Source organism: Rhodnius prolixus, unplaced genomic scaffold (genome assembly GCF_049639745.1).
Source record: "Rhodnius prolixus isolate KJV_2025 unplaced genomic scaffold, Rpr scaffold_8, whole genome shotgun sequence".
Taxonomy (NCBI): domain Eukaryota; kingdom Metazoa; phylum Arthropoda; class Insecta; order Hemiptera; family Reduviidae; genus Rhodnius; species Rhodnius prolixus.
Window position 1 is genome coordinate 34,878,401 of NW_027411593.1, and position 27,221 is coordinate 34,905,621.

Genomic DNA, 27,221 nt, shown 5'->3' on the forward strand with positions numbered 1-27,221 from the left:
TAAAATCAGAAATTTATATAAAAAATTGCAAAAATTAGGAAATTAATTTTACTTCAATAAATTTTTGAGTATAAATGCTACATGGCCATAGTAATTAATATAATAGTATCAACTATATATGTATGTATGTATATGCAGCATGTATCCAAATAATTCTAAAAAATACGGGTGTCTGCTGAATTTGTACTGGGTTATTAAGTTTGAACGAGGGGGGGGGGAGTTCGATTAGTTTAGAGGATTAAAACTTGTTATTATTAATCATAAAATTAGACCACCCTTTATTGTCTCTGCACCTTTAAAATACATAAAAAACTAAAATAACTGAAAGGTTATACTGCACTGCATTATTTTTAATTTTTTTTGCCGGCGCATCGACGTCTATGGTCATTAGCGCCTTTTAATTAAAAACAGTTAATTCCTATTCTGTTTAGTAGCGTTGTTTGGATGCCCTAGAGAAATGTTAGTTAACTGGCAATTAATTATATTAGCGTAGATAGAATGAGGCAACACGTTTGGGAGCTTTTTTGGTTTGTTGAAAGTCTTATAGCAAATTAAATATTTAATTAAATAAAATTTAATCTAAATATTTTCTTACCATTGTAATAGTCATTACAATACTTAACTCTCTTTCTTCTACGATGGATTTTAAAAGTTAAAATTCTTATAAAGCAGAAACTTAAAAAACATCCATCTTTATTAATATTTAAACATTTCTTCTAAAATCTGCAGTAAACTTTGTTCCGTATTTATTTTCATTGATGAAGAAAAAACATTTCGTCAATTGCATTAGTGACAAAAATTTTATGTCATGCTGTTTCATGGAATAAACAATTATGTGCGGGAGGGAGATTCATGACTTTTTCAAGCATTATCAGAACTGTTGCAAAATTCGTAATGGAATAATATTTGAACAATTTTAGACCCAAACTTTCACCGTACGCTAGCTCCCTAATGAACACATTCTTTATTATATTTATAAACGTAATTTCTTATTATATTTGTTTGTATGTGAATGACTAATATAAAACTCCAAAACAAAAAAATCAGAGGAGGCGTTAAAGCAAGAGAATGTACATAAGCTGCCGTTAAATGGAAATCATTATTTATTTGTTGCCAATTTATACACCAAGATTTTTCCAAAGGTAATAACTATCCGGAGGCCAGAAGTGCACTAAAAAGACCTCGGTCGCCTCAGAATGTTGATGGGACTTAAAAAACAAATAACAAATAAAATCCTTTTCGAAGTATTAATGTTTTGAGTAACGCTGACTTTACTCTTCACAGATTCAAACACACATAAAGGAACATTCACATAAATTAATGAAATCCATTTTTTGGTCAAAGAAAACCTCAAATCGGACTTGAGAATGTGGTGAAAATTTGACAGGAAGGCAACCCTTACTCTTACCTAGGGTAGTAAGAGAAAGTAAAAGAATGCTAAACTTTTACAGGAAAAAGAACACATAAAGTTGATTTTAATGGAAAATTGAGTGTTCGAGATTCAAATTAAAAACAAAAACAAACTTTATTTAACATACTTTACAAAATATTAAAATAAAATAAATTAAAATATATATTAACTAAAAATTATTTTATTTGGTTTTAGAAATGGTCAAGAAAGGATTAAAAGGCAGCAACATGTTCAACCTGAAATAACTAAGATATCACAAAGCTCACTTAAGCAAAGTGGCAAAGAACTTAAGAATCATCTTTAAATGATCATTTTTCACATTAATAGTACTAGGTAATCATTTAAAATTGTTATAACATTTATTAAAAATTGAGACAAATGACAAATAATTTAGAAAAGATTTGTAAGTTTAATTACTACAGCAGTGATAGAATAAAATGTATACAAAAATGTAAATTTATATTTAAAAAAAGTCATGTTATAGACCAACTAAACTATGTTGTTAGAAGTCTTCTTGTTTTTAATTAACTTTTATGCATGTATTTTTGCATTGGGCACGAATTTCAGCGACCGTGAAAAAATAAAAATTATCAAGATTTGTGACTGTTCAAATGTACCATTTCCTCACAATTTTTGTCTTCTACAACTAATTTCTTCTGCTTCCTGAAATATTTCCTTAATGAATGCACTTTTCTATATTTTTTTAGTTAGACTCATGCAATTAAAATTTAAAAATCGAAGCTAAGTACCCAGTAAACATGCTTAATCTGAATGTATTGCAAAGATAGAAATAAAAAAGTACTTAGTGATAGATTAAAGTGCCTTTACATTTAATCTGGTAACATGCGAATTTCCGCCACATGCTGTCAAAAAAATTAAAAATAAAAGAAACTTTTCTTAGGATTAATAAGATTTTAATATTGTTCAAAAAATAAACCCAAAAATGCATTGTAAGCGTATCATGCAAAGATTTATTGAAGTCCACTAACTTTCCAAATGATTCTCCATCTTCAATTGTCTCTGGTAACTTTCTATTTAAAGTTTCTGGTAAAATTAATGCTAATGTACCACTAGATAGTGCCAGAACTCCAAAAACTATTAGCGGTAGAGGAGTCCATACTTCAGCCTACAAATTAGAATAAATAAATAAATATTATAATTCATTATACGAGCATTAATCAAGCAAGGAAAAATAATTAAAAAGTTTAAGCAGCTTTAAAATTATAAATTATTGTGTAAATACCATAATATTGACATAAGGGGCCAAAATTCCTCCAAATCTTGCGAATGTGGAGGCCGCTCCTAAGCCCACGTTACGTATTACTGTTGGGAACTGCTCAGCGGTCAATACATAAACAGTACCATACGAAGATGAAATGGCAAGTTTTCCTCCCATGGCCAAAGCAATATTCAACCATCCCATGTCTATAATTAAAGATTTGTAAAATTAAAATAACTACATTGTTTTCAATGAATAAAATATTAAATAATCTTAGAAATAATTTTGTTAATGAACTCAGAATTTTCTTTTCGGTGTAATGAGACAAAGCTGAACGGTAGCCGGCAGTCACAGGGTGATAATATTATTATTATTATTATAATATTATGTTAAAGCGAAAAAATAAAACTTTTTTGCGATTGTAATTTTCCTCTGTCAGTAGGAAAACATTTTTTTTTTTTTCCAAAGCAAATGAAAAATACATAATACACACATTCAATTTTAAAGGCTGAGGTACTTGAAATTTTTGTAAAATTGATTTGTTGATACACATTATGAGCTACTAAGCTAATACAGTACAACCTCGATTAACCGGCCCTCGGTAAACCGGGATCATGTTGAGTCATCATCATAAGTACACCTGGATCGGCGCCGAAACAAAAGTTAAGTTTCGGTGGCGACAGGAAATTTTTTTGTCTTCCGATGTAACATAATTGTAGGCGTGGCAGCAACTCTTTTATACCTGATTTTCATAAAGGGTCATTATCTATGTATGTGTGTATGTAAAAACCCAAAATATGGTGCAATTAGTACAGAATTTCTTGGGATTTAACACGGTCTTACAAAAGACCATGGGATTTACGTGTCGTAAATGGTTGATTTTCAACTTCACGGTTGAATACATACATACTTATATACAAATCTATATTCATTGGTACAAATATACTATGTAATACTGTGTATTCAGTTTAACCGGGATTTCAGTTTCCCGGGTTGGGTATAGCCGGAGGTCAGCCCGGTTAATCGAGGTTTTACTGTATTTTGTCTTTGGAAAAATGACCCAATGATAATAGCATTTTTACAAACCCCTGATTTATGGAAGCTTTGAGAAAACAGCAACTTTTCTATTTACTTCCTACGTTGTATTTTGAAGAGATGGATCATTCATCGACCAATTTAATCGCTTAATATTAACGACAGTTAAATGAATAAAATCGTTCCTCTGGAACTGAAGCTGTGAGAGTTTTTGAAATAAGATAAAATTATTTTAGTAGGCAATTATTTAAGGCAGTGGTACCCAACTATACAAAAAATAATAACTTCCTTGAAATATGCGCAAGAGAAATAAAAATATGAAAAATATTTGAATAATAATATCCAATTATTTATTCTATTATTTATAGTCTTTTCTCACACCCTCTGGAATATCGTCTTGCAACCCCAGGGGGTGCGAGGATCACAGGTTGGAAACCCCTAATTTAAGGGAACAAAGTATAATACAAATTTCTTAATGTTTTGGTAGTTTTAAATTCTTTTGAGCAAGTCAATTCAAATCAAAACATCATGTTTAAAATTAAAGTGTGTCTAACAGAATATATATATAAAAAATATTAGAGGATAAATTAAATACTCACCGTATGGCACAAAAACAGTTGCTATAAGACAAAGTCCAGCTAAAATCATCGCTCCACAAAGAATTAATTTACGGCCCCATTTGTCAAGTGTTAATATCAAAAATGTATAAGCTGGAACTTCAACAGCGCCAGATATGACAAAATTTAAATATTCATTACCACCAAGGTTGGATGTATTCCAAGACAAACCGTAATATGTGCCACTGTTCACAAACCTAAATAAATTAAGGAATTTTTAGAAATTTCTATTGATTTAAATAATAATATTTCTAATTCTCTTAATTATTACCCATAATTACTTTCAAGATTCTCTTACTAAAAAAATATTTATAGCGAATGATGTGAGTGAACAAAATATCATAATTTGCGAAAAATCGTTGGCTGCTTAAACTTAATATTCCGTTTGAATCAGCACAACTTACTCAGAAGTTTTACCGGAAACAGAAGTGTTTTAAAAAAAATTATTGAACAGTTTTCTACAGAAAAAAAACTCCAAAAGTGGCATTTTCGATCGAAAGCTTGTTCTATAAATTTAATTTCTTATACTTGAAAACAGACTCTTACCACAGAAAAAAAATGATGAGTGATTTTTTTCTTAGATTTGGATATTTGAAAAGATCAATTAAAGAAGGACGTTTGGCTGGTTCTGCACCATTGACAATTGCTTTTCTGTCCACTTCGCTTTGTGCACATAATTCCTCTAGTACTGATTCATCTAATAACTTATTATTCTCCCGAGCAACTGCACGTAGATTTTCTTTAGCCTCTTCTGTTCTACCTTTAGTTAGTAACCATCTTACAGATTCAGGAATAAACCTATAAGAAAGAAAAAAATTCTTTAGTGTTTAAATTTATTATATACAAACAGCGGTGAATGTATACTTTTAGAAGCTCACCACCAATATGTAAAGAAAATAATCCCAGGCAAAGTGAGGGCTATTTGTAAAAATCTCCAATCACGAATAAAATATGCAGCTCCAGCCGTAACTAGAAATCCTGCCGTAAAGAATAACTGAAATGCAACGCCAGCAAACATTCGTCTTTTTGGTCCAACTAATTCCATTGCTGCAGAAAACAGAAAGTACATTTAACTAAATATTTTAAAACTCAATTCCTATTAGGAAAAAATTATTTGAAAATCTCTGCTCTTAATGCAATTTAGAGAAAAAAGTTTACTCTACTTTAATTAGGTATAAGAAAAATTGTATGTAGGTTATTAGGAACCCTATATGCAATCACTTGAAAGTAATGTATCGCAGCTTTATGTGTGAAGAAGGATGCTTCTATATACACAAAGTATTAATTCAAGGGAGCAATAAAAATTTCATTCTTGAAGAGGCACTAGTAGAGAAGAAAGATATAAGTGAAGTGACGGGACAAATTGGAAAAACTAGAATTTGTATAAGTAGGTCTGAGATCAGTAATATGAAGAAGTTAGAAATACTACATTACCTCCACTGAACTGCACTGCTGGAGAAGATTAAATTTTTTCCACGAATTGTACATATATGTACCGATAAATGCTGTAATTAACGCATTAGTAGATAGCCTGGACTCACTCATGCTGTTGAAATGTTTACTTTTCTTTGAAAATTGCAGAGCTCTCGATTACAATGTAGGGATACTTAGTTGACTCACGATATCATAAAACAGGTTCTGAACATCAAGGAATATTGCCGAGAATTGGCTTTGGATGAGTAACCTTTTGAAAGAGTTTTTCAGAAAGGAGGAATTAGGGACGGCCCTCAGCTCTTTCTACCAAAGACTAAAGAAATCAACTGCCAATCCAGGTGAATAGCCATAAAATCTTATCAGAGAAAACTTCATAGTATATGAGTGTTGGGTATGCAGAAATACGAGGAAGAATTAAGGAATTGAGTTGCCAGTAAATGTTTTACACATGGAATTAATAATAATTATAATAAAACAACTTTTGAAAAGGTTTGCAATATTACTTAGAAAGGTCACCATAAAAAAACGTTGTTGAGGAAATGATTTAGAGAATTAAGTGCAATGAAATATTACACTCATCATTATTTTACAAGTAGAAAAGTAGCAACACTTTGATATTTTGTACATGGTCTAAGCTATTATGCTATATGTCAACAATGCAAAAATAATAATATACTTTATATGAAATTGAAAAATATTAATATAAAAAGGAAAATTTAAAAGTATATTCGGTTTAGAAAATCCCTCAGTCGAAAAATAAATATAGCTTACCAATTACATATGCGACAAGGAAAACTCCAGAGGTTGTTGCTCCAACAACCATTCTTGTCAACATATATGTGTAAACATCAGGAGATATACCGACTAGAACTCCAAATATCACTTGTAGCACCAATGAGATGAAAAATATTGGTCTTCGGCCTAGCCTTGACAAACATTACTCACATATATGATTATGTTAAAAAAATAAAATAATATATATTGCTTTAAACTTTAAATCATTTTCAACTTTAAAGAAGTTAAATATTTTAAAAATTAAATCCTGCGGTTATCAAGTACCTCAGGTAATGATTCACCTGTCTGATAGATCCCCAAATATGATTGATCCTAGCATAACTCCTACCATAAGAAGTGAATCCGATGTCGCCCTCAACCATGCTTTGTCGCAAACTAAATCCCACTAGATAAATATAAAAAATAATTACTTACTGAAACCAACATTAGATTATTACATCAAGATAACATTGAACTATATAAATATCTATTTATCAGTTTTTACCTCCATGGAAATTGTATTTTTATAAATGGATTTATCATATATCCACGATGAGCATGCTACCGTACTAGTTGCTGGTGATCCTGATAAGAAATATTGTGATGTATAGTTGCTATCGTAACGTAAGCAAGATGACCATGTACCTTGGCCTTCATCCCAAGGGTAAAGCAATGATTCCACAGAACCATTTGGTAATAGTCGGTAAGTTGAATTTTCATCATCTATGGACACCTGACACCTCACAACAAAATTTCAAAAATTTTTATGTAAATACATAAACTTATTATTATGAAACATGAACTTATTATTTACCAAATGAAAAAATTCTGACCATAATTATATTTCAGTATTTGTGACCAATGTAAAGAAATGAAATAAAATAATTTTATGGACTTTTTTTAATGATGGTGGCGTTCAGGAAAAAGGACAACTTCCTTCATTAACAGCCTTCTAAAGAATTCGAAGAGTTTGATCTAATTCAAGTTACTCAGATCTTATTAGGGTATAAATTGGTTTAACTCAACCGTCATGCTCAAAACTAGATTATTTTCTGAAGTATCTTAAATCAAATTTTTCGTGCAAAATTTTACTAATTACAGTTGTACATCCATATAAATATTTTATTTTTAAAGAAAGTCGCAGCAACTTGTTTTCGAGAACATTTCGAAATACTGAAAAATATGTACATATATATTTTTTTAGGTTTATAGATAACCACTTTTTTCTAGGCTCATTTTAAAAATCAGTAATAAAAACGGCAGGTAACCAAGGACATGTGACAAAACTACCTTTGAGAATGAAAATAATTAAAAAGACTAAAAAATGTAGCATACAATAATATAGAAATAAAATATAGAAAACAATAATATGAGTTTCTTGTAGGTTTTTTCTTTCTTAAAATAATAAACTACCGGCCTAAACTCAACTAAAGAGAATAGATATAAAAACCAAATGACAACTCAGGATGTCCATAATTATCTATTTTTAGATGTAAGCTAATATAATTTGATATTGTTAGTGCTAGAAGATGAGGGAAATATTCTAGATAAAACCGGATGGAAATGAATGTACATCATTTTTACTTCCGTTTAACCCAATTTTGTTAGAATTTCATTTTTAGCTTGAGTTTACAATGTTAGTTCGTTGTTTTAATATTTATATTTACATTTTAATATTTATATATGTATATTTCATTAAATATATTCATTTTGTTTAGTAAATTAAAAGCAGATATTGATATCTTTCTGGTTTTCCTACTAAAATAAAAAAAAAATAGCGATTTGTATGACTTTTAGATTTACAATCAATGAACTTGAAGTAAACAAAAGAAAATAAATCACAGATGTCCCTGAAAGTTGTGCAATTATTGGAATGTTATTCGTTTAATGAAACCTTGCAAGAGGAGAAGAAAGCTCATTTTGTTATGACACTTATTAAAAAAAAAATAAAAAAAAACATTGCGTTAATGGAACTCGTTCTACATTAAATAGAGAATAATATTCACAAAAAAGTTTTTGTAACAATATAAATGTTTACCTATGAGCAACTTTGGCTTGTAAGAATACACCTGACAATTTATGTAATGCACAGGATATAGCTGGTAAACAGAGTAGTAAATAGATTCTTTTTTGGTACTTTCCAAATTGTCCGATACTAATTAGAACATCATCATAAGCCATTTCTTTCCTTTCTGGCTGCCTGGAAATAAATTTAATGGATTATTGTAAATCAAGATAGAAGAGAACACAAAGCAGTTTATTGTCTTTGATTTCCTCTTCAGTCTAGTATCCCTAGAAAGAGAACCATTTCTTCTGATGACCACAAAAGTACATATATTTGATACATACATTTTTATGTACTTACATTTGTTGTACATAAAAAATTAATAAGACTAAAAGTCAGACTGTTAGGTTTCTAAAATGTTTAAAACCGAAACTTATTATGGAACTTGAAAAACAACGCTACGTTCTAATATTACTCAAATCAATAATGTGACTTATTATAAAAAAAAAAAAAAATTGCTACATTATTTAGAAATGAGACAAATCTAAGAAAGATTTAAGTAAGCCAAATTATTTTTTAAAAAACAAAGTTAATTTCTCTGTAAAATGAAAAACGCTTTAATGATGAATTACTTAGGTATCAATATTGCATCACCTATTCTGTTAAAGCCATCATTGAAGTTACGAAATGAATTATTTTTTTAAAAAACAAATTCAGCTTAATTTAAGCATGAAACACGCCATCAAAGAAACTGTACAATATAAAAAAAATAATTATTTATAGCATTGTAATTTCAATAATGAATTTTTAAGATTGAAAAAAATGAAGCGTTAAACTAATTAATGTTGTTTCATTAGTTGTTTACATTCGAATAAACTGCAATCATTTAATAGGATCTTGTATACTTGTATAGACATATGTTGACATCATTACATAATTTTCTTACAGCAATTTAAATGACTTCACTTTTCTTTAAGAAATAAATTGTTGCAATTTATTGATAAACAAGTGTTACAATGTTTTATTTCAATTCTTGTACATTAATTCTCTTAGTCCCTGGTATTTTTTTGTTTAATATACGCAGCGCATTCTGGTGTATAACTATAAATTTAAACACTAAATATTGGAGAAAACACAAATTTGAAAATATGTTTGGTCAGAAACATGGGTTCGTCGGGAAGTTAGCTAACAACAACCTTATAAAAAAAAGGACTTTTTATTAAAAGTATTTCCCAGGCTTTTTTAAGTTTAAACATGGCATCTACGATTTTTTTTTTTAAATTTCTTGCACACATTTTAAGCTTACAGGTTTATAACTTCTTAAAAACTTTTAAAGTGAGTTAATTTTTAGGAGGTGAGATTGGAATCTCCTCTAAAAGAACATTTCAATGTAATATTTGTGATCTTATCTATCAACTGTGCAACGTTAACGAAAATTAATTAGTTGCTGTAATTCTGAACTTTAAGAATAAATTACTAGATTGGAAGATGGAGATTTTTGGATTTACCCTTGTAAAAATATATATATATTTATTTTACTGCACCAATTTTTCTGTAATTCACTTAGAAAATCGCACGTGTGGTTTTCCTGAAATTAAGATTACAAACTACTCCAACCAAGATTATTACTCTTATCTTGAATTTTTTTTTTAGCTGAAAATAAATTTAAAGTAAATCCTCCTTTTTCTTAAATTCTTTAATTACAGGATTTTAAATAGCTTCCGCATCTGTAACACATTCTACTCTTAGGTCTTTGAAATTCACAGTGAAAAGTATAGGTATCCTTTACAACAGATTTTATAAAATTATATAAAATGGTTATTGATTTTTTAAATTAGGTAACTTTCATTTGTGTTATTGTTTTCATTATTTAGCTTTAATTAATCGCTATAAATAGAGAAAGAACAAGAAATACTAGAAATATAATATTTTAATAAGAAAACTAGTTAGTTAAAAAAAAAAAATATATATATAATTTAATATATTATATATAATATAATATACAATATATTATATATTATATAATATACAATATATTATATTGAACCATTAATAATTATATTTCAAAATTGTCTTCTGGGGGGGGGAATGTAGCTAAATTTTTTAGGGGGAAGTTCAGTGTGTCAGTCAGTGTATTAGGTCATTGTCACAATAAGATAAGGCTTCCAGTAATTCCATCTAACAATGGTCAAAAAGAAAGAAAATATACACATTTATTAATAATAAGAGTATCTAATTAATTCTTTTTTTTTAAGTCACTTACTTTTTGCCGTCGTTAATAACTTTCTGTACTATACCGTGCTATACGTCACCCGACATAGTTGTACATCAATACTGAGCTTAAAAATGTGGGCAACCCCTTGACACACACACACTCACACTACAGTTCTCCAACGCCGCACATGCGTTCTAATTCGTTTAACGTCAGTGAAAATCACCTGACTACTTTTTTTTACAGTAAAAATATGTTGGTCGCTTTAAACACAAAATAACTTTTCCAGAATAGCTTATATTTATTTATTCTTTTTATTTAAATGTTTTGTTAAAAGTTTCTTCATACAAAATTATATGTGTGTGAGGATATTAAAACATTATACCAAAGAAAGTTAAAAAAGTCACTACTACTAAAATAGGAACTCGTATATTCCTCGTAAGTTCCTAAAATGCCTGTATTTTTATTTTCTGTGATCTCTTGTAAGAAATAGTCCATCTGTGGATAACTAAACTTTACTGTAGAGCCACTTTACTCATTCGATTTCCGAGTTTTTTTAACAATTTATTATGAAATTTTTTTATATATACAGGGCGATCTATTTAAAACGCACCAATCGCTAATAACTTTTTAGGAAAACGGAATTTCGAAAAAAACCCATGAAGTAAACTATATGCTTTTTTTTTTTTTGTTTAGTATTAAAATTTTCCACCCCCGATGCTGTATCTTCATTTTTGGCGGAGTTACGGTCAAAAACCCGATTGGGGTTTCATAAGGACAACTGGTTTTGACAATGATTATGAAATTGAAAACTACGTAAAAAAAAACTGTGAAAAATGACGTTAACTCCGTTTCTATATTCCAAATATTAGTCGAGATATTTAAGATCAAAGTTACAATTTTATCTATTCGTGATTGGGTTTCCGATATTAATTTTCCACCAGAAATACACGTTTTGGGAGGTTCTCTAACTGCAAAAAATGTTATTGGTGACGCAAACTAAAAATAATAATAATAATTGAAGATAGGGAAGGGATTAGCTATGAGGTTAGCATACTGGACTCCCACGCGGAGGTCCCGGGTTCGAATCCAGCAGCTGACCCTTAGATTTTCTCTTCCTAGGAGCTTCTTACAGCTCACTGTCTGGTGATGGACAGTGTTGTCTGTAACGAGAGAACACTGTCCGGAGGCCGACAGTGCACTGGAAAAAGCTCCGGGCGCTAATGACCTCAGCTGTTGATGCGCCAAAAAAAAAAAATAAAATAAAAATAATAATTGAAGATTTTAAAACATGTAGTGTGATGTAATGGTTGTGGGTGAATCAGGATAAATTTGTTTATAATAAATATATATAAATATATAAATATATTTGTTTATAAATAAATAAGAGCAATCATCACATCATTTAATGCAACCATTATGCAATTTTATACAATATACAATTTTTTATGTAGTTTTCACAATCATTGTCAAAACCAGAGGTCCTTATGAAACCCCAAACTGGTTTTTGACCGTAACTCCGCCAAAAATGAAGATACAGAATCGGGGGTGGAAAAATTGAAAACTAGACCAAAAAAAAAAAGTTGTGAGTTTTTTCGAAATTCCGCTTTCCTAAAAAGTTATTAGCGATTGGTGCGTTTTAAATAGATCACCCTATATACGATTTATAAACTGACCAAAACTAAACATTCCTTAGAAATGATATCTAATCAACGACTGGTCAAGAGTTATCAAATTCCAAATTCGTAGGAAATTGTTTGATCGCATAAACCACTTTATTTTGATTACGCATCATCTGAGGTCCGGGAGCCAGTTTTCAGTATTTTCTCGATATAGACATGGTCAGTCCATCATGGAGTTGTGAGCAATAAGAAACAGCAACAACACTAAACTTATGTTTGAGTTAAGTTTTACTTGAAAACACAAAACTATCTACTTTCAACTTGGTACACTAATTAAAAAGTACATAAATAAAAAGCTACTAAGTATATTTTGAAAAATTTTTGGGTCAAATTTGAATTTTAGACGTGCCCAAAAATATTTAGAAAATTTGAAATTCACGACCTAGTAATTTTGGCTCCCAGAAGAGACATGTAAATGGAATGCTATTGTCTGTAAAGTAATTGATAAAGAAAACCAAGTAATTGCCCATAACATCTGAATGAGACTATTTAAAAATAAAAATAAAAGAAGTTTTTAAGCTCCGTCTATCTAACACATATTTACAGTGACAACTTAGTAACGAAAACCTGTTACGATCATAATCAGAATCAACAGAAAATACAAGAAAATTTCCAAATAGATTTCGAAACTTTTGAACACTAACTGTTATCACAGAAATTATCATAGAAATTATTATTGAAATTCCAGAAAGTGAAACTAGCTTGGCTACTGATTTTTAAAATATAAGAAACCAAAATGTAGGAACTAGTTTCAAAATGTTTGTTTTGTTTTGTAAAAATGTATATTAATAAAAATACTGAAATTTTCAAATTGATGAAATTTGGAAATAATTGTTGATTATTTAAATTTTTGCCCTTAAATACTGATAATTTTTTAATGAATATATTTTTTTTTAAACTTAATTAGTTTTTTTTTTTAGAAAATACAATATATATTGTAGATAATTTTCTGTCACTTTAAATTTTCTTCACCCAAATTAACTGAGGTGGATCTAGATCAGTAGTTCTTACTGGTATTCCGCGAATATGGTTTATGTGTTCCGCGAAGTTTCAATTTTAAATGTATTGAAAATTAGAAACTTAAGAAAGATACGAAAACCAAAAAAATCGTTCCTTTTTTTTTAATTTGAATTTCCTACTACCAAAGCTGGCCTATCTTTTTAAGTCATAGTCTTTTACAGCATTTTTCCAGTGGAAGTGAATTAGTGATGGGCAAAATCGTTCATTTCAATGAACGAGTCTGAACGAGTCGTTCATTTTATTTTTAATTTTGATTATTACATATATCTTTTTTGAAAATTATATTCGATTTTTTATTATTCATTAATTTTAAGTTCTTGCTAAATACCGAATTTCAAATTTTTTTAATGTTAGTGTTCCGCGAGAAAAATATATACATAATTGTGTTCCGCGTCTTTGAAAACGTTAAGAACCACTGATCTAGATTGACTTCATTCCTCTTTAAAGTTCAAAGTTGGGCTATATTGGCCAAATAAACACTTCTGACCCCATCTTAAGGTCTTACTAATCTGGTATTTCCATCTTTAAATGACACTTCTCAATTATTTTGGTCATAGGCCACTGAAACCTTGACGCATTATCATCCACTTAAAGAAAAATAACTCTAACGTTGTTGTTTTCCAGTGTTTTTTTAAAATTTTTTATAATTTTTTTAAACACATTGTTTCAGTTACCCTAGATATTCTTCTTTAAACTGGTTTTGAGACTAATTGACTCAACCTTGTCCTGTATTTCACTTTTTTCCATTTAATTATTTTACAAAACAAAAATATATATATATATATTTTACATGAAAATGAAAATGCTACGTAAATAGAGGAGATAGCTTGCTAAGTTTGCAATAAATCGTTGGACACGTTCTCATGAAAATCACGGAACAATTTATACAACTCTTGTTTAAAAAGTTGTTTTTGGCTGAAATGTTCTCAAAGTATACTTGAAATTATAATAATCACTTTTCAGCTGACTTCCATTTTGTGCTATTTCATTTTTATATATATATATATATATATATATATATATATATATATATATATATATATAAAAAAACATTTTTACGTTTCATATAAATAAACGTCCTTTGGTCAGGGTTACTGGCCTGGGATATAAGAAGAAGAAATAAACCAAACCGCCTATAATTATCTCTTAGGTGTATATTTGAATGTGAGAATTTGAAAAACATATATGTTTCGTACACAATAAACCTTAAAATGTAATTTCCGGTAAATTATTTCTGTTTTTAAGATTCAAATTTAAGATTTACTTTATTTAAGAATTATCGAGTTTAAATAAATTTGACCTCAAAACTAATATTATCGCTGAAAACTCGATATCCAAAATCGATAAAAATCACGATAATTACCATTATCTGTGGCAAAAAATGGATATTAAATTGATTATTCAGTAAAGACCCACTAATGAATCGAAAATATGAGATATTTCATACGACAAAATGTCTGTGAATACAAGTTTGATAGATTCTTGCAGAAAAATTGCTTTTTAAGGCAATTCTAAGAGAGATAGAGAAGGTTAAACTTTCTTTCTGGTGTATCATGAAAGTGTAATGTACGACCTCATTCCTTTAAAAAAAAAAAAGCTAATATGTATTCAATATGTAATTAAAATTCCAAATTTGAATATAATCGGCTAAGCGAAAGTGTTATTTCACTGAATAATTTTTGTGATTAGTAAATTTCATTATTACCAATATTTTTAAATCAATTCGTATTAAACAAGTTGCTTTTACCTTTGTTTTCCTGCTGATATAAAACGACGTAAAAACAAAAAAAATCTTAAAAGAAATTTAGAATTTATTAACAAAATATGCAAATCACATTGTCGCAATAAAAGAGTATATAAAAATTAACTTCCGTTAAATTTATCTTCATTTGTCCGCTTTACCTTGGCATTTATTTGCATACGTTAAGTTTTAACATTGATTTAGTTAGCATGAAAAAATAAATAATAAATAATAAATAAAGCTCAAGGATTAAAAAATTTCCACACTACTTGAATTAGTAAAGGATACTAGCAAGTTTCTAAACAGAAATTTTTCTAAAATTTTAAGAATATACGAGGGTCGTTTGAAAAGTCCGTGCAAAAATAAAAACTACTTAATTTTTTGGGGTAAACCTTTTTTATTTTTCAACATAGTCTTCTTTTAGGCTTATACACTTCGTCCAACGCTGCTCTAGTTTGTTGATCCCTTCCGAATAATAGGATTTGTCCAAGTCTGAAAAATAGCCATTCGTTTCTGCAATCACCTCCTCGTTTGAAAAAAATCTTTTTCCCGCCAGCCATTTCTTCATATTGGGGAACAAATAGTAGTCCGAGGGAGCCAAGTCTGGAGAATAGGGGGGATGTGAAACGAGTTGGAACCCTATTTCCATTAATTTTGCGACCACAACTGCTGAGGTGTGAGCTGGTGCGTTGTCGTGATGGAAAATGACTTTTTTGTGGGCCAATCGTGGGCGTTTTTCTTGCAGCTCGGTTTTCAAACGGTCCAATAACGATGAATAATATGCACCTGTAACAGTTTTACCCTTTTCCAGATAGTCGATGAGGATTATTCCTTGCGAATCCCAAAAGACAGTCGCCATAATCTTTCCGGCCGAAGGAACGGTCTTCGCCTTTTTTGGCGCAGATTCCCCCTTGGTAACCCATTGTTTAGATTGTTCTTTGGTCTCAGGAGTGTAGTGATGTATCCATGTTTCATCCACAGTGACGAAACGACGCTTAAAGTCATGCGGATTCTTCTGGAACAGCTGCAAACCGTCCTTGCAACACTTCACACGATTTCGTTTTTGGTCAAGCGTGAGCAATCGCGGCACCCATCTTGCGGATAGCTTTGTCATGTCTAAATGTTGATGCAAAATATTATGTACCCGTTCATTCGAGATGCCCACAGCACTAGCAATCTCACGCACCTTCACTCTTCTGTCATCCATCACCATATCATGGATTTTATCAATGATTTCTGGAGTAGTAACCTCAACAGGGCGTCCAGAACGTTCAGCGTCACTTGTGCCCATATGGCCACTCCGAAAATTTTGAAACCACTTATAAACTGTTCTAATCAAAGGTGCAGAGTCACCATAATGTTTTTCAAGCTTCTCTTAAGTCTCCTGAGGCGTTTTGCCTTTCATAAAGTAGTGTTTAATCAACACACGAAATTCTTTTTCGTCCATTTTTTGAAAATCACTCGACTTCCTCGATTCAAACGAATGCCAAACACAAAGAAATAGACCGATCTGGCTGAAACTTGGTGTGTGCTCTTCCAAGAGCTGCTACTAACTAAACATAACCTCGATACGCGCCAGTAGTGCTATCTCTCTGACTTTGCACGGACTTTTCAAACAACCCTCGTAGTTACATATTATGAACTTGTGAATGTACAATATAATAATGTAGAGTAATGCCTATTTATTCAACGTGGGCTTTACATCCAACTACCAATTTAGTTGCCGCGGACGAAGTAAATCTAGTACTAATAAATCATACTTTACTGTTATCCAATCAAAATAAAGTAAAAAAAAGGGTAAAGTAATCGACTATTTTTGTGAGGCGGGGCTTAACGTCCAACTACCAATTAGATGTCGCGGACCGGGGGGCGGGCGGAAGCTCATACTTAACTTTTACTAACAAATAAAAAGAAGCCATACGCGGGATTCGATCTGGGGATCTTTCACTTACAAAGCCACGCTCTTGTCCACTTTACAGATACCTACCTATACATACAAAGTATTCTCTAAAAATCACTTTTTTTTTTGGACATTCGAGAGACCTAAATATAGATTATTCCAGTCTATATAGGAAATCATAAACGTACCTTGAAAAAAAAAGAGGCAAATCTATTGCACTGTATGGGAATAATACGATTTTTAACGAGAATGAATTTCAACCTCTGTTTCATTCATTTCAGACACTACCTTGTTTTTATTGATATTTATAAAGCTCATACTCCAAAAAATTATTTTCATAATATTTAGTATTAATTAATAACAACAACAAATTCTCATTAGCGCATAATATTAATAAAATTCTGTTATTATGAAAATAATAATAGTTATCGTTTTTAAACTAATCAATTATAGAATTTTAATTTGTACATAATAATCTTACAATACCTTATTTTACTTTACAAAAGAAGTAGGAGATAAAATAAAACATCTGGATGGAAGCCAGAAAAGATCCTAGGTCTGTACATATCATGGGCAAACATTTAACCTTATAATGATTTCAGTGTAGTTAAGTAGTAACTAGAATAATATGGGAAGTATATTTACTGCCACGTGGGTTAAGGTCACAGACCCAATAGACGCAATTAGTATCCGATAAAATATTTCTTTTATAACATTTTTTTTTTAAATTTAAAAAGAAAAAAAAATTATTTGCCCATTTATGGAAATAATCTTAGAAATAATTAATTTAATCTTTTAGTTAATTTAAGTTTATTAAGTTATTGTTACATTAGAATTCAATTTTGCAAAATTCAGTAATTTTTCCTTGTAAAGATTTATTTTTATTTATTTATTAAGGTATTAATTTTTATTAATTATTTATTTTTATGTGAAAAAATTTGTTCAAGGGTTTTCTTCCAACCATAGAACTTTCATAATTAAAATATCAAGCAAAGCATTAGTCAGGACAAAGACTGAGCTAAAAGCTAAAAAATAAATAAATAAAAATAATTGTTAAAGAGAATTAAATAAACGATTTCTTCCAACATGGGAAAACTATGGTAGCAAGTTTTTAAGCCATAAATAACCCTAAATTCACAATTCATAAGGAAACGTACTCACCCATATCTTAAATTAAGTTGCCTAGAAAAAAGATTCTAATAAAAAGTAAAATTTTTTTATTTTATTCAGTTAGCGCGTATCTCTAATGGTAGTTACTTCAGAAGTGTATTGTGCGATGGTAACATAAGCGAAGTCTTTACACCAAACTGTCTAAACTACAAATTATGGATGAAGTCCTAATCTGGTCAGGGATATAACAAAACATGCAATAGATAAAATTAAAGCATTGCAAACCTAATATAGTAGCATAGATTTACATTATATTGTGAAGGTACAATGTGCAAAAATTAAAAAAAAAAAAAGGCATTTTCTATTGATTTGAAAGATTTTACAAAAAAAAAAAAAAAACTGACTATAGAAGATAGTTCTAAAATTGAAATACTTCCGGGTTTGATGGAGGCAATCATGACGTAATCCTTATTTATGAATGGATAACTAAACGATCAGCAATTTTAAAATAATTCAATTCGTCTTGCTAAGAGAAGTGCATGTGAGGTTCACATCAGAATTTAAAAAAATAAATTTGATCATTTATATAAGGCAACTTAAATAAAAATAAATAAATAAAATAAAAAATAAAATAACATATGAAATATCGATCTTGTATATAAATAATTGAATTCTAACGAATCACAAAAATGGACAACAAATCACACAGTACCCTTAAAGAGGCAGGCAGATCATTGTAAATTAAACGTATTGGCGCTATGTAATGTGAAGTATTGTAGGTTAAGGTCGGTCAGTATTATAATGAATGGGCGAGAAAACGAGACACTATTTACTTGATTATATAATGTATAACTGTAGTTCTTATTTTGTAGATTTGTACATTCGTGTCATCGCTATTATTAATATCGGCATTTCTAATTTTGTCCTTCCTCTTACGTATTTGAGGAAGTATTGTTATGAAGTAGTTTTTCTATTTTGAGTTTTGATCGGGAAAACATATTTTGATGGGAAATAGGTTGTTTTAAAGAGTAAATCTATTAATTTTTCTAAATGAAAACTCCACTTTGAAGAAGGTTACACCATCACGTTCTTAATCGGATAGTTTCTGTGAATAAGTTTAAAAAATAATTTAGGCAACATGTTCTTTTTAAGCTAAAAAATAAACATTAATAATTAAAAAAAAAATACTTTCAAGCTTATGGCTATAGTTCTCGGACGGCTCCATTGATGAAAAACGGAGGTAGCCGCGATGTAAGATGTTAAGCCGACGTATGCGTCACTTGGGTAAGTTTAATATGGAATTAATCCATCAAGGAGATATCATTAGACGATCCTAGACCTCTTGCAAAGCTATTGCAGACAGAAAAAAAAACGTGAAAATTGGTACATAATTGGCCTGGGTTTTTAGTACATAAAACGCCAGACTGTCTAGCATGTTTCCATGCTACCCTAAAAGAACCTAAACTATTTACGGAATAGCAAAATAGAGCCAACAAACGGTGTCCGCACAAATAATTGGAGGGGGAAAGCCACGGGCCGGAGATAGGCTCAAAAAATATTATTAGCCACATCTATAGGTTTATTAAGTCATTACTCCAACTGGAGGCCATTCAGACGATCATAAACCTCTTGATGGATTACTGCAACTGAGAGCCCATAAACGGTTAGCTGTGTAGGTTTATATTAGAGTTTAAGCTACACTAACAAATCGCTCTCCAGATCCTTAAATCTGGTCATATTACCGAATTTTATTTTTTCAAATATTTTCTAGAGTTCAAGTTGTAGCATTAAACGTTGGTCATATTGTTTACTGAGAATAAGTATAATTATTGCATAACATTGCAACAATTGAAGTGCTAGCAAGGATCGCTGTTTTTTTTTATGTCTCCACATTTGCTCACGTCTTGTGATAACATAATATAGATATAGATTCCTTAATGTAATGTACATTGTAATTTGATGCAACAAATTTCAATTATTTATTTAATATGGCGGATGGTCTGCGATTGCAGATAATGGGTAAATGAACTTTGAACTCAACAGTTTGAAAATTCAATTGATAATAGTCGAGTTAATAAATAAAAATCATAATAAAAAGAAGAATAAAGAACTGCTTTTGTTAAAGATTTTATCAATAAAATTTTTAATTTTTCAATAAAATTTAATTTTTTCAATAATTTATTATTGTTATATAAACTTTCAGTCACTTAAAAATGACTAGAAAAAAAAAATTGATAATTGATCCACTTCAATATCGTATGTTTTATATCTTTTAGAGTTCTTTAATCTCTATATTGTACGATAACGTTTTGTCTCAATGAAATAAAAATTTGTAAGCCTATTTCTTATGAGATCAACTAAAGCTGCTTTAACCTTTACAGATGGTTAAAACTTCTAAAGTCAATGCTTTATTCAAATACATTAGATTTTGCAACTGTTCTATAATTACAAAATTTGTATTATAACTTTAATTGCACCAATAATTCAGATAATTTATTCGAACTAAGAAATTTGGAATGTTCTAGACTGGTCTTTCATTTCTCAAAATCTTCTGAAACAATTTCAATACAATCTGGAAAATACAGCGCTACGTCTATCTTACTGACAATTGATGAAACTTTGATTGGATTCTTAACCTATTTTATGAAAACTGTATATAAGAAAAATCAAAAAAGTGTTTAATGTAATTAAAACATGTTTTTGCTTTTAAAATACAGTCACAAGATCTACAACGAGATTTTATTTAATTATTTTTTAAGCAAAAAGAATTAATTAATTTCATTTCGAGTACTTTGATAATATCAAAATGAAATCAGCTTTAACTTGTTACTCTTTATCACACCGCAAAAAGCTTTCAAAAGGTCATTCATTTAATCATTGCTTTTTGAAAATGATGCTAAATCTACGACAGTTAATAAATTAAAAAATAACCTCGCCTTAGGCCTATGCCTTAGGATATATTTAAATTATAATATAAACTATTCAACAGAAACTTATTTATTTGAACTTAACATTAACCAGAATATTAAATGTTTTATCGTATTATACGAAATAAGCAAGTGATTTCTAAAATACTTGATATAGTAAATTGAGTATTTGGGGTTTACTGTAAAAAAATGCCACTTCTCTAAATTGGTTTTCCAACTAAATAATGTAAGTGGTAACTCAATAAGTGTTTGTCTTAAGGGTTACACGAGAGATTTTTTATAACCTAAGAAAGAGTTCACTGTAATTCACATATTGCATTTATACAATTTACTACTATTTTAATCTGGTAATAATTTACTACCAGATTGACTACGTCATTAAACTGAATCCTTGTACATATGTACTTCAAGATTCATTGTTCTTCTTTTTTATTATAATTAGTTCTCATTGCTTCCTTCTACAAATATATGTAAACTATAAACAAACTAGCTATCTCTAATAGTTTATCTGTGTACACACAAGAAGGATAAAGTGTTCGATAAAACTGCTTCTATAAATCTACTATATTAACAAAAAAAATATGGAGTGTGGACTCATGTGACTTTTACTAACTAAAATCTCAAGGTTCAAGCTCTAAATTTTTAAAACATTCCTTCCTTACAGCTTTTAATTCTGAAATCGCAGCTAAAACCTAATCCTGACATTTCACAGTCAATCTTCTCAAAATAAATGAGGCATTTAAGTGGTCAGCGGTTTAAAAAAAAAAAACTGTAGCGGCTTGGAAAGTTCGGTAAGGGTTTTGTGTTGGAAGAGCCTTTGCGAAATTGCCAGAAAAATCTGTCAGTTGGACAAGCTGTATTCCGTCACCAGCTATATCCATCTCTCTCAACTTATAAAAAAGTTATGGTTCTCGTCGGGGTGGATGGGGGGGGGGGGGGGGGGGGGGGGGGGGGGGGGGGGGGGTGGGGGGGGGGGGATGGGGGGGGGGGGGGGAGGGGGGGGGGGGGGGGGGGGGGGGGGGGGGGGGGGGGGGGGGGGGGGGTGGGGGGGGGGGGGGGGGTGGGGGGGGGGGGGGGGAGGGGGGGGGGGGGGGGTGGGGGGGGGGTGTAGGGGGGGGGGGGGGGGGTGGGGGGGGAGGGGGGGGGGGGGAGGGGGGGGGGGGGGGGGGGGGATGGGGCTCTTGTTATGTATCAAGAGGTGGATTTGTTTTCTACTAAGTACCGAACTCTAAACCAGCCTTTCACATTGACGCAATAAGTGCTAGTTCCATAAATTTCCTAAAAAGACTAATCCAGGATGTCCTCTCCTAAGCGGTGCAAGTCATTGTTTAATCGATGCGCGCCTAAAGAAAAAAAAAAAAGTAATATTCGAAGACGTTATTCCATTACACATTCAAACTACTAACTTCTAGATTTTCTAATAAATTTTGGTAGCTAAATTACAGACAGGTCTCCTTATGGGAAAAAGTCGAAATATAAAGTTCCATCTTCAAGCTAATTTTTTTTGTCTTTGCAATATTTTCTTAACACAAATGCAGGTAATAATAAATTTATATAAACGATCATTTGTAAAATGCACTTTTTCGAACTAAGAAGACCTCAAAACGAACTTTAAAAAAAAAAAAAAACAAAAAAAAAACTCAATTTCCAAATTAGGCATGATTGCAAATACTTTCCTAACCTATGTAGTAAGAAAAACTGAAAAATTGTAAGACTTGAAACACGTGTTTCTAAAAGCGTTAAATCAATAGTAAGTTGACCTTTGAATATAAACTAGAAAATGCTAGTTATATCAACGTCAAATATTTGAACCGTACATTTTATATTCAATATTGTAGATTACACTAATATAACATGATTTCTCTTCTATTTAGAAATAAAATATTGTTGTATAAATAGTATATTTAATCCCTTACAGAATTAGATAAAAAATGTTATCCAATGTAAATGTTTAAGTATAGAAAATTGTTTTTCTTGTGCTTTCTAAATCGATAAAAGAATATTTTTAGCATTATCATTCTATAACAATAACTACTAAAAATGGGATACATTTGATGATTGTTACAGTGGTAACTTTATCCATTTGTAAAGTTTATTTTCTTGCAAGAATTATCTCATGGAAATTTCATTTTTACTTCACTTTTTTAAAAATAATAATAAAAAATCTGAATATGTATATAATATTCAGCGGTCCAAGATCAATAATGTCACTGAAATACCGACATTAAGTAGGAAAATAAAGAGGCGGATTTGGATTTACTGGGAAGAAATGTAAAAGGGTGAAGAATTTCAAGCGCTTGAGAAGAAGCGATCTCCAAGGAAGGCAATAAGAATGTTGCATCTAGTTTCGTAGAACACTAGTATTGCCAAAAGAAAAAAAAGAGAATATTTTCTACTCCATATTCGAGGGTATTCTTAGATTTGATGCCGAGAATTTGCACTTTAACTTGGAATTTGCCTCTCAAAGAATTAGAAATGATTATTGAAGATAGGTGTTTACCAAAAACCGCGAAGAATAGTAAGTGGAACGGGGATGGAAGAAATTAGAATATAAACGATGAAAAAAAACAAACAAAAAACAGAGAAGTTGAGGCAGTGGGAACATCTTCTGGAACCCGCCTGGCAGTTAGCCAGAGATGGACACTAAGAGGATCGAACCCTAGAGAAACAACAAGAAAAGAGGAAAGATATTGCAGTCAGTGGCTTAAGGCGTGGAATCTGGCAGAATAGAGATTTTGGAAGGAGGTTATTAGTTGTCGGTAACGCAACAGGGAAGTCGCCGGTTGAGTACGTCTAAATCTCGTTAAATTAAAATCCGAGGCCTTAACCGAAATCGAACTTTAACACAGAATGTCTTAGCTGTGCAGTTTAACGCATTTAACTGCTTAATAAACCTGGCGCTTACATACCTACATTATGTAGGAAGGTTAATGTAGAATTCTTAAAGTAAAATAAAAAGATAAAATAAAATAACAAGTTTTTAATGAATTTTTACCCATGATTATTAGGGTTTATTTTAGAAAACAGTAGAAGCGATAGTGCTTTAAAAGTGTAATGCTATTAATGATACAGTATTGTAAATTGCCTGACACCGCATTCATTACAAAAGCAGATAACACTTTCTTTATGAAAAAAGAGGTAATAAAGATTACCGTAAACAAATTTTTAATATTTTTTTAGCTGACATAATCCTTAAATGAATGGTTACAAAATTTTTCTTTAATTTTCTTCCTTTTGTCTACAATACCATCATTAATCGATGTTTCTGTCAAATTGAATTAGAATATACTTTTGTAGTAACATTATTATCCGTACAAACGTGTTGTTAAGAAAGTTTACATAGTATGAAAATTATATAACAATCATAAAACCAAGGAAGAAGGAGGAAAAAACAATCAACATGAGTAACATACCTAAGCGGAGACTGCCGGGTTCTAAATCAGCTGCCTGCCCCTAGATCTTCTTTGCCTTGGAGCTTCTTGAGCTCAATGTCTGGTGATGGACAGTGCTGGTAGTAACGAGAGAACACTTTCCAGTGTCCAGCAGTGCACTGAATTCAGAAGCGCTTAAAATTAAAAACAAAAATCAAGAGTAACAAACATTTAATAATTATCAATATTGTGCGGTGGTTAGGAGGCATTCTGCATTAAAAAAAGTTTCAAAATCAAATTGAAAGAACTAATTTTTTTAATTTTAGCATCTTAGGGCCAATTGTTGCTCAGATCCTTTTCATTCAATGTATTTTCGGAATTCGTATAAAGTACCTCAATGCTGAAATTGTAAGTGGGCACGTGACAAGGGCATCAAGCGAAGTTTACTTACGATGAATTTACGATGGTCCACCGGCCAAAATATATGTTCAGTACTGCGAAAAGAGGGCCACATATTAGATGCAGAAGAAGAATGCAGATAAACTGATATAAAGAATAACAAGAGAACTCTGTAACTAACCGAGATCTTCCCTAAGGGTCATGAAATCAAAGTGAAATATGACATTTATGCGTTATATATATTAAATTGCTTGGTAAGCAATTGTATAAGGACTGATCAAAGTAAATGATAAATGGTTGAGTTTACTGTAATTTACTTGACTTTTTCTGAAAATGAAATCAACTACCTATGTTAATTTGGTCAAAATGTTAAAATGGCCGATATAAAGATGCGTATAAAAATGAAGATTATATCTATAAAAATTAGAAGATATGTCCGTCCAAAATCTTTGAAAATTTACATTTATACTGAAAATGTTTCTTCATGTTAGGACGCTTTTTGTATATATAAGCCTTAAGAAGCAGTGGTTGGATGAATGAGGTGTCGATCGGAGAGCCGCTTTAGAGAGGATCTAAACTTTTTTAACAGATTTGAATCGTGTTTGAACTCAAATTGCAGTATTCATCGAGTAGAACTGCAGAAATAATATCTAAAATAATGAAGCCAAAACTTAATAACTATAATGCAATTTTGCTTTAGTAATATTAGATAACAACATTAAAAGTGCTCAATATTGTCAAAAGCTGATTGATTAAAAATGTACGGTATGAGAGTTGTATAAGGGTTGAAGTTTACTGAGAGGTCTTCAATGTAATTTTTTAGATGAGCTTAAGTAGTTTCATTCATATGGGCGTCAAAAGTTCAGCAAACAAAACGTAAAAACAAGATACAGACATGCTGAATTTTTTGAAATAATTGTGGAAAACTATAGTGGAAAACAATACTGAGGGTATCTTTCCAAATGTAGACTAACTTCCGCATTTTTTCAACACTAATGGTTACATGAATCGTTCAGCTTCAGCATTCATTTTCTGGAATGACGTTTATTTATAAATACCATCCGAAAAACCATGCAACAAGGCATTTCTCCCTGAATGCTTATTTTTTTTTTAAAATTACCTACATCCATTGCATTAATGTACGCTATAACTTTTTACTTATAATGTACTAGTTACGAGGGAGGGTAAATTGCTAATTCAGCGTAATTTACTCTATTAATAACTGCATAATATTAACGAGAATTAAAAGTAAAAATTAGTTTAAAAACCGTAAAAAATAGTGGATTTTGGCACTTTTTCCGTAAAATTGATTTTAGAGGATTCCGCGAGTAGTCTTGTTGCTTTGTCTATTGCGCGAAAAAAACCATCTGCATTATATTAGTGGGTATTAAAGATGTTGCACAATTTCTAGTATCCAAAAATACATTTAAAAGATTGGTATTTTTTGAAAAAATAAAACATGGAACTTTGCTTTCTCCGGAATTAATATTTTTTTATAATTTTTTTTCTCAAATCATATTATTAGTCGCATGATAGCATCGTTTATTTGATCCTTAAAATATCTCTTTTGTAATTTATAATCAATTATTGTTTATTAAAATATAATATTTCCTCTTTTCATTGAAAGTAATAAAGATGTCTGGTCGGTCAATAGTTTTTTAAAATGTGTCTTAAGTTATTTATTTTACATTTCATATAATGCAAGTCACTTAATTTGGCAACATCTCAATATAATTCAGTTTGTTTTTTAAAAAATATCTAAAAATGAAAACATCGTAGCCATCAAATCGTTAAATGAGCGCGCTAGTTAAGTTAAAAAGAAAAGCGATCGAAAACATCAACGCAAGGTGTTTTTATTTTTAAAGTGTTTATTGCAATCAATCCAACAACAAACCCCAATAAGCGGAAAAACCGTTAAAAAAAATTACAAATATGCTATTCATTATTTAAGATGAATTATTTATTAACATACTAAAACAGTACACATTAACTTTGAGACATATTTATTTTATAATTTTATTTAGGTGACATACCTTTCAGGAAAATTGTCAGAAATATTTTTAAAACACCTTATAAAAACGATCAAAATTGAATGTTATCACGAATACTTCTAAATTTAAGATCTCTGTCAGAGCGCAGTGTCAGGTACTATTCTACTATTAAGATTTGAAAGGAGTGCCACATTATAAGAACGTTAGATTCGTAATTGTGCCGCTAGAAGCGTGGATGATGTTTAAATGATCTTGTCACTGTATTTTTTTAGTATAGTATTATTAAAAAAGAGATTTTTTGGAAACACTTTTGCTTACTTTGAAAATTAAATGTCCATCCAACGTAATGTTACAATTTGTGTGAATGGGATGT

General features: G+C 30.5%; 1 protein-coding gene and 1 long non-coding RNA gene across 6 annotated transcripts; one reads left to right on the top strand and one right to left on the bottom strand.

Moving 5' to 3' along the window:
• Window positions 1-22: 22 nt before the first annotated feature.
• Window positions 23-1,872, top strand: LOC141451322 (uncharacterized). The gene is made up of 2 exons (XR_012456681.1): window positions 23-527; window positions 1,607-1,872. It is a non-coding gene; the product is annotated as an uncharacterized lncRNA (long non-coding RNA).
• Window positions 1,507-27,049, bottom strand: LOC141451311 (organic cation transporter protein-like). 5 transcript variants are annotated; one of them, XM_074122587.1, is made up of 13 exons: window positions 26,891-27,021; window positions 24,910-24,952; window positions 24,501-24,652; window positions 8,529-8,690; window positions 6,996-7,230; window positions 6,793-6,896; window positions 6,488-6,642; window positions 5,161-5,329; window positions 4,829-5,080; window positions 4,265-4,479; window positions 2,655-2,836; window positions 2,401-2,537; window positions 1,507-2,074 (listed from the first exon to the last, which is right to left on the bottom strand). In XM_074122587.1, exons 4-13 carry the CDS (start codon window positions 8,669-8,671, stop codon window positions 2,002-2,004), a joined length of 1,665 nt encoding a protein of 554 aa, XP_073978688.1. In that variant the 5' UTR covers window positions 8,672-8,690; window positions 24,501-24,652; window positions 24,910-24,952; window positions 26,891-27,021; the 3' UTR covers window positions 1,507-2,001. The 5 variants fall into 5 exon arrangements, with proteins under 5 accessions (XP_073978688.1, XP_073978687.1, XP_073978690.1 ...); XM_074122586.1 differs by lacking the exon at window positions 24,910-24,952 and having other exon boundaries at window positions 26,891-27,049; XM_074122590.1 differs by lacking the exons at window positions 1,507-2,074; window positions 24,910-24,952 and adding an exon at window positions 2,081-2,274 and having other exon boundaries at window positions 26,891-27,049.
• Window positions 27,050-27,221: the final 172 nt, after the last annotated feature.

What these genes read in the sequence shown, in the direction of transcription:
- LOC141451311 (XM_074122586.1), bottom strand. Translation starts at nt 8,671, where the DNA reads ATGGCTTATGATGATGTTCTAATTAGTATCGGACAATTTGGAAAGTAC. An exon ending in TTTGGGGATCTATCAGACAG is followed by an intron (nt 6,643 to 6,792) that starts GTGAATCATTAC and finishes ATGTTTGTCAAG; the next exon opens with GCTAGGCCGAAGACCAATAT. An exon ending in CCCCTTATGTCAATATTATG is followed by an intron (nt 2,538 to 2,654) that starts GTATTTACACAA and finishes TCTAATTTGTAG; the next exon opens with GCTGAAGTATGGACTCCTCT.